Source organism: Nicotiana tabacum, chromosome 2 (assembly GCF_000715075.1).
Source record: "Nicotiana tabacum cultivar K326 chromosome 2, ASM71507v2, whole genome shotgun sequence".
NCBI lineage: Eukaryota > Viridiplantae > Streptophyta > Magnoliopsida > Solanales > Solanaceae > Nicotiana > Nicotiana tabacum.
Genome location: NC_134081.1, coordinates 8,201,521 through 8,209,358, shown reverse-complemented (window position 1 = coordinate 8,209,358; position 7,838 = coordinate 8,201,521). Strand labels below are relative to the sequence as shown.

The following is a 7,838-nucleotide window of genomic DNA, read 5'->3' as shown; positions in this document are numbered from 1 at the left end:
AGTGGAAATTATTATCAGACTCCTGAATTAATTGGTGAAAATAGCAAGAACAAGAACAAGAACAAGAATCTCTCTGGTAAAAAACGTGCGTTAACGTTAGCTTCAAATGATGATATTATTGAAGGGATTAAAGTTAAATCAAGTACAATTATGAAAATCAAGTGCCAAAAAATTATGAGGAAATTATTGAAGCATCAATTTGGATGGGTATTTAGCATTGATGTTAAGGCTTTTAAACTCAAACGATTATTACGATATAATTCAACACCCTATGGATCTTGGAACTGTGAAATTAAAGCTGAAGAGGGATGAGTACAAAACACCACAAGAATTTGCAGATGATGTGAGACTAACATTCAACAATGCCATAATTTATAATCCAAAGGGTAGTGATATTTATACTATGGCACAAGTATTGCTTGGTAAATTTGAAGAGATGTTCGAACCAGTTTACGCGGAATGTTGTTATAAATAGTAGTATCTATACTTTGATGCTAAAATGTTGTTACTTTTATCCTTGTATCTCTTTTTCTTTCATATTGTTGCCTTGGAGTGCATTCATGAACTAAAAGTATTTTCTCAAAATAAATTTATCTATCTATCTATATTATTATAAAAGCACGAATAATATATGTTAAATATTGAACGATTAAAATATCTTTAAAATATTGATCGACTTTTATGCCCTTAAATATTTGTATAATTTAAGGATATAATTGTAAATCACTTACGGCTAGAATTCTGTTCCGATTTAAATTATACATAAGCTGAGCAAAAAAGGAAAACGTGCGAAGGTGAAGTACCCTATCCAAATTAATTTTGGATTCATCCTCCAGCACCAACCCGCTGCTACCCATCTCCAATATTATACAACAATAAAACAAACCAAAAGGAAACACAATAATATGATATACAAACCACATCAAGTCAACAAAGTTTTTTATAAAAAAGGCTCATGTGTTTAGATTCAATGAATAAAGGTAATACATATAAATACTTTACTGGTAATTTAGTTTTATGTTTTTATCAGTATTTCAAATTGCAGCCATTAACTTTTGTTATATTTTGTCGGTATCATCACGTTGTTAGGGATGCTCGAAGATAGTATTATGGTAAATGTTTTATTCTCAGTTGTATTATGTTATTTCGATATAGCCTACTTTTGGTCTTGATGTATGCATTCTGGATAAAATTTTATATTTTATTGTATTTTAAGGATGACCAAGTTAATTTGCAGACCATAAAAGGGTATTTTTCTTTTAATTATCTAATGTAGATATTAATTGAATAAATGCACTTAGAGTTTCAATTCGAGAATCGTAACTCCTGATGTCAAAGGTTGAAACTTTCAGTGCTGCAATCCTAGCACCACACTGTTAGAAGGTTTGAAACGCGATTGATTAATGGAGAAAGTCAGTGACTACTTTTGCTTACCATTAAAACGACTCGAAGTCTCCCTATTATCGGTATATATAACTTTTGGTTTGAGTTTTTTATTCCCAATGTTATTCAAATTGTTTTTAAAATTTAATAGTGTAAATCCTTTTTACACTTTAGTTTAATATTGTGTATTTTATGGGTTAAAAGCTTATTATTTTATGGGTTAAAAGCTTTGAATGATCTAATATTGTCAAGAAAAGTCTCACCGTTTGTGTATTACTATTAGACTCAAATATAACACTATTATTTTCTTGTAAGTATAGCAGGTTAATATATTTCAGGTTACCAGCTTAATTTAGTTTACAGAGGAAGAATTAACCGCTATATATATATATATGGTAGATTTGAGAATAGAATATAGAAATTGTTAGATTTTAAAAGGTAAATTATTTTTTTTAAAAGATAATTATTTGTTAATAAAATTGTCATATTTAGAACTTTTTCTAACATTGAAACTTTGAATTCAATTCATATTTTGTATTTGAAAAATTTTATGAGTGACTTTTAACTGTGGGCAGATTGTCGCATGGATTAAAAAGCAAAAGTGGAACTTTACTAGGTTTAAGAGTCTTTCCTCGTAACAAAGTCTGCGTTAACAGTAATACATAAAGATATCTTATTTGCTAAACTTTTCGCTAAAGAATCCTTAAATGAAAGGGAAAAAAGCCTCAATTGGAAAAAAGATGGTTTGCGTTTTACCATAAATTTACAATAGTATAAAAAAAATCACGTCCTACAATCATGATGGTTTTCTTATAAATCTTTCTTTTAAGTCATGTCGTAAGAAGATATTAGGACATATATAAAGTATTAAAATCCAAGTAACAAACATCCTCACAGTATCCATTAAGATTCAAGTCATGTTGGTGAATTGTTTTATCGTTCTCTTTTTAATTATAAGGTTTTACGTGCGAAGCACGTACATAAAATCTAATACTATATTAAAAGCATGAAATTCCTTAGCAAAATGTCGTTCGCCTTTTTTACCATTTAAAAATAGATTTCACCATTAGACAAAATAGTCATTTACCTAAGTTCCTAATATTTAAGATTTTAAAATTAACTAATATTTTGGCTATTAAGTCTTTCCTTATTGGAATTATATAATACAACTCCTGATATTTAGAAATTTAAAGCCACATATAATTTAACTTATATAAATACATTCTTAATATCGACAAATTAAAATAACTATTAGCCCGTCATTTATGTTTCTTCCGTATATAATAAAGTGATCTTAACTCCAAAAAAGTTTACTCTCTCGCGTACATTAGATAGATATATTGCTCACCTTATAATTATGATTATATTTCTTTCTAAAGACACTTACAAGCCTAAATATTTATGAAACTTAATAGTATAAAACAAAGCCATAATTTTATTTATTGGAAATCAACAGAGGATTTTGATATTGGAAACATAGAATATTTTTGAAAACTACCGTGAGATTTGGTTACTTATTATATGTTACTTTTGAAAAATAAATATTCTGAAAGCATTAAAATAAATACAGAAGTTCTAGAAATAAACCGAACAAAAAGTAAAAATATGTAAGGTACCTAATAATTTAAAACTTTATAAAGTAATTTACATGAAATTAATTACCATAAAGTTGAGTTAGCCGATATATCCAATTTTATATACCTTTTAACCACAAAGTTGAGTTAGGTCGACTAGTATACACCATAATTGCGGATGGTCTATCGGAAACAGCATCTCTGCCCATCCAGGGTAGGGGTAAGGTTGCGTACATCCTACCCTCCCGACCCCACTTGTGGGAACTCACTAGGTTTGTTCTTGTTATTGTTGTTGTAAATATACACCAAAATTATCTAATCTCAAGAAGTCAAAGAAATAGAAAAACAAAAAATAACACAAAACTGAGAGCTACATAATAGAGGCATTTGCTAAAATAAATTATAGGAAACATCCCAGATGCATCATGATCAACTCCCTTCTTCCCAATTTGTTTCTTGTAAAACCAAACACATGCTCCCTCCGGTCCACAATAAGTGATTTTTTGGTTGTTTTCACATAGATTAAGAAATTTACCTTTTAACATTAATTAGCAATGAAATTGACCATACTAACCTTTACTATCTCTTCACATAAATACTCCTAACACATACTCCAACACTATTTACTCCAAGGGCAATGTAGGAAAAAAAATAATTAATTCACTTGAAATCTGAAAAAATCACTTATTTTGGACCACAAAAAAGAGACAAAAAATCACTTATTGTGGACCGGAAGGAGTAGTAAATAATAACCAAAGTTCAACACTCCGATCACAGCAAATACCCAATAAACATTAGTCATTCTCCCCCGGTTTTACCTTCGATCTTAGCATATTGGTAAAAGCAGCTTATGGCTAGGAAAACAACTAAACCAAGAAAATGGACAGCTTCACAGTGGCTGCGTATGTGGTGAAGAAGAACCAATGGACAGCATTGCTTTTGTTGTATCTGAGTTGGTTTAGCTAATAGGGCAGAGGCGGAGCTAGGATTTGAAGTTTATGGGTTTTGGACTTATCATCGAACCCATAACACGTCTTAGTTACTGGGTTCACAGTTAAATAGTTATACACATTTAATGAATTTTTTAATACAAATACAAAGTCTAAGCAAAAGTTACTGGTTTCATCCGAACCCGTAAGTAGTACTCTACCTCCGCCCCTGATAGGGTTATTCAAGGAGCTTGGTCCTGAGGTTGAGCTGTTGTCACATAGGACAGGGAAGAAATCACGCAATTCAGTCTCATAGTAGTTGAAGAGGCCCTGGTATATTTATCAAGCAAATCTAACTCTCTGAATTCCTATCTGCATTCAAGATACCAAGATCTGTAGAGGATAGATCCTATCAATTTGTTTCCTAGTGGCAAACTAAATGCCAAAAATATTCCCTATATGTGTGCTCCTCTTGTTCTGCCGTACACCATCAGCTTCACGCATGGTTTTGAATCGCTATGCCCTTCATAGCGATTCAGACTAAATGCCAAAAGCTCTACCCTTTTGTCCTATTTCAGAATTTTTGTCCCCATATAAATGGGTGAGTAGCTCTGTAGAACAGTTTTAACACTATCATGTTAAATCGGAGTGAACGTTGGACCTCTAAATCCTAAGTTGATTGTCACATATATGCAGATATTAAGATGAATGTGAAGTTAAAAGTAGATAAAATTTTAAATGATTACATCCAAAGAGGGAGCAAATAGCACGCGTTTAGGATAATTTAAGAGGTCACGTGAGATAGTTTTGCCATATCCTAAGTAGACCTACAGATTCATCGGTCTGTAGGTGCAACAATATGGTCATTAAAGGTGATAAAAGGAGAAGAGGTAGACCTAAACTCACATGGAGGAATGGTGTCTTAAACAACCAAAAACCCTCAAAATCAATTTGGTTCAACTAAGAACACAACAAAATGAAGGTAAAGGATCCATATAGGTGATATCAACTAATTGGGATCAAAATAACTAATTTGCAAAAGTGCACATTGGAAACTGTCACTTTCCAAATAATCAGTGTACTTGGTGATTCAAAAATACATAGCAGCCATGGCATTAGCAATAATTTTGAAAAATATGTTTTTTTTTTTCTTTTTTGAGTATTAACTTGACATCAGTAACTAGCAGTTTACTATAACGCAATTGCTTGCGGGTAACAAGCTCTAACCTTCATCTGTAGGGATGTCCAAACTTGGTCGCACCGTTCTTGCTTTGTCTTTATATGAGTCAAAAATGCCTCTGCCCATGGCTCATTCATTCCCTCCAAGCTCAAGTCATATGGCACGGAGAAACTCATTAATTCCTCTTTTTGAGCCTGAGATCCTATATTGCACCTGCAAACAAGGACTTGGAAAAGATGCAGAGACTTTGTCGAGAGGTTATATATGGCATGTTCAATATGAGACATCCCAAATAGGTAAACTATAGGATAACCAAGCAGCCATCCATTTAGAGTTGGGATTGTAACATGAGTTTCTCTAATGCAATCACTGAGATCAATTACTTCAGAAGACTGTGAAGAAGTTGGCTCATAAACAGAGGAGTCAGTGTTTGCTCTAACTTCTGGTTTCTGATGTTCCAAGTGATCAGTCTTTATTCCATCTTCAGAAAAGACAGAGGAAAATGTCCTTTGTGCCAATACAAGTTCTGCGCCCACAGAGCTTTCTTCCACTTGTGTTATCATCTTCGGAGGATCCTGTTCAAGGTCGACAAAGATCAATCTCGTCTCCAAGTCCAAACTAGACTTAACAAACTCTGCAAATGCTCGTGCATGAACCAAGTATATCATATCTTCGATAACCATAACATGCAAAGGCTTAAATACTGAGCACTCCTCTTGGCAATGTTTAAGGAATGCAGAGAGCCGGTCTTGCAGTTCAGGCATCTTCCCTCCATAGTCCACCATTACAACTGGCCTCATCTCAGTGCATAAGGCCAAAATATCTGTTTGAAGGCGACGCTTTGATGGAAGTTTGAGACGCCATTTAATTTGGGACAAAGCAAATTCAAAGGTCCTCAGTAACAGCTCCAATTCCGCAACCTCCATTCTTGACTCCTTCAATTCCTCAAGTTTTCCCTGGCTGAATAGAATTACTACTGCAAGTTCAGAGAGTATGAACATCAAATTGAATTGTAAAGATAAATACCAAAGTATCAGTGATAACATAGGAGGCTTGCATGCCTGTTACTTGTAGGGAAAATGAGAAGCAATGACTTCAGAAATGGCATACACTGGTAACTCAAACCATCTCGATATCACTAGTAAACACCTCAAATCACACATTTATGAGCTAAATTCACTAAAGAAACAGCTAAAGACCCAAAAGTATAAAAGAGAAAAGATCAAGAGAAAAGCACTTGGAAACATCATTCAAGCAGACTAGGCAACACACACATGGTATACTGAACACTTGAATAATAGTGTCTACATATCTGGATCCTTACTTTAAGATGTTAATTTTAGAATGTTGAGTCAAAATGCAGAAATCAATGGCCAGCAAAATGAGGTCCTCAATACGTGAAAAGGAAAGAAAAAATAAGGAAATTATGTGGTATAACAAGATTGACATTTATAAACAGTAAACCTCTGAAACTCTCTTTCCATCATCAACTATATCTCGAGTTCTCGACATATTTAAGAAGAATGAAGATAGCGGGCATCGCTCTTTCAGTTCATTTAATAACTTGCAGAAATTGAAAATGAGTTAAAATATAAACATATGATAACAGGTGGAGGTCTTTCTTGCTAAAAGAATTTGGTATTCGATACAATGGACATGTAGGGCAGCCCAGTGCACAAGGTATCCCCATTCACGCAGGGTCCGGGGAAGGGCCGCACCCTAAGAGGTGTAATGTAGACAGTCTATCCTAATGGAAGCATTAATGACTGCTTCCACGGTTCGAACATGTGACATATAGGTCACACGAAGATTGTTTATAAATAAATATGCTGCATGCTAAAATATAGACATACGACATCAGCAAACAAATCGAAAATTGAGCAGTTCAAAACAACAATTTAATTTTTGGATTACCCCATAAGAGCAGTGAAATACCGGCTTGTATAAACAGAAAAATCCATCGAAATGAGCCTGAAATGTACCCTCCAGAACCAATCAATTAACTATACCTCAATCCCACATATAAATCTTAGAGTTTCATAACTATGAATAAATATAGAAAGTGACACCAAATGTTAGAAAATTAGGATTCTTATAACTATACATTCCTTCCGTCCCAATTTAACTGATGCACTTTGACTGGGCACGAAGCTTAACCATAGCAATTTCTATGGCTATAAATCATCCCGTTAAGGATAATGTGTCAACAAACTAAAAAGGAAACAGTAGTGCATAAACTGGGACAGAGCAGAGTATCTTATTCTACAATGGTAAAATGCCCAAGTGCAAATCGTGATCATTGAACATAATTTAATATGAAAAAATCAGATATTTATCCTAATGAATAGAAAGTTATAAAAAAATTAAACTTTACCAGCTTTGGATAGTAAAATTGGGGAACTTCTTTGGATTGGAGTAGCAGTAAGTGATTGAGGTGATAAACTGAATCTTCTGAGCAAATTAGCAGATGCTTATCATTTGATTAAATCCGAAATTGAATTAAACCTTTCGAAGGACACGGGTTGGTTGGACTTTGGAGTGAGGTTAGTTTTATTAAACAGAACCTCGCACAAATTTTATGAGATGTACTTAAAATATAGCGTCTTTACTTTAATAGCCACTGGGTTTCATTATTTGCTTTCCTAGCCGGTATATACGGATTATATACGATTATATATATAATATATTATACATTTGTCGGATTTTTTTAGTTAAAGTGATTGAGTGATCGGCTATTTAAGTTAATTGTTCTCAAATGTGTTTGCATATCGT

At 33.2% G+C, this 7,838-nt stretch overlaps 1 protein-coding gene across 5 annotated transcripts; it reads right to left on the bottom strand.

The window, feature by feature from the left end:
* Positions 1-4,899: 4,899 nt before the first annotated feature.
* LOC107800422 (uncharacterized) lies at positions 4,900-7,637 on the bottom strand. 5 transcript variants are annotated; one of them, XM_016623590.2, is made up of 2 exons: positions 7,441-7,637; positions 4,900-6,039 (listed from the first exon to the last, which is right to left on the bottom strand). In XM_016623590.2, the coding sequence occupies exon 2, from the start codon at positions 5,990-5,992 to the stop codon at positions 5,078-5,080; it is 915 nt and encodes a 304-aa protein (XP_016479076.1). In that variant the 5' UTR covers positions 5,993-6,039; positions 7,441-7,637; the 3' UTR covers positions 4,900-5,077. The 5 variants fall into 5 exon arrangements, with proteins under 5 accessions (XP_016479076.1, XP_016479072.1, XP_016479077.1 ...); XM_016623586.2 differs by having other exon boundaries at positions 4,900-6,042; positions 7,441-7,631; XM_016623591.2 differs by having other exon boundaries at positions 4,900-6,026; positions 7,441-7,631.
* Between the last annotated feature and the right edge of the window lie 201 nt (positions 7,638-7,838).

Coding starts and splice junctions, on each gene's coding strand:
- LOC107800422 (XM_016623590.2), bottom strand. CDS start 5,992: ATGGAGGTTGCGGAATTGGAGCTGTTACTGAGGACCTTTGAATTTGCT.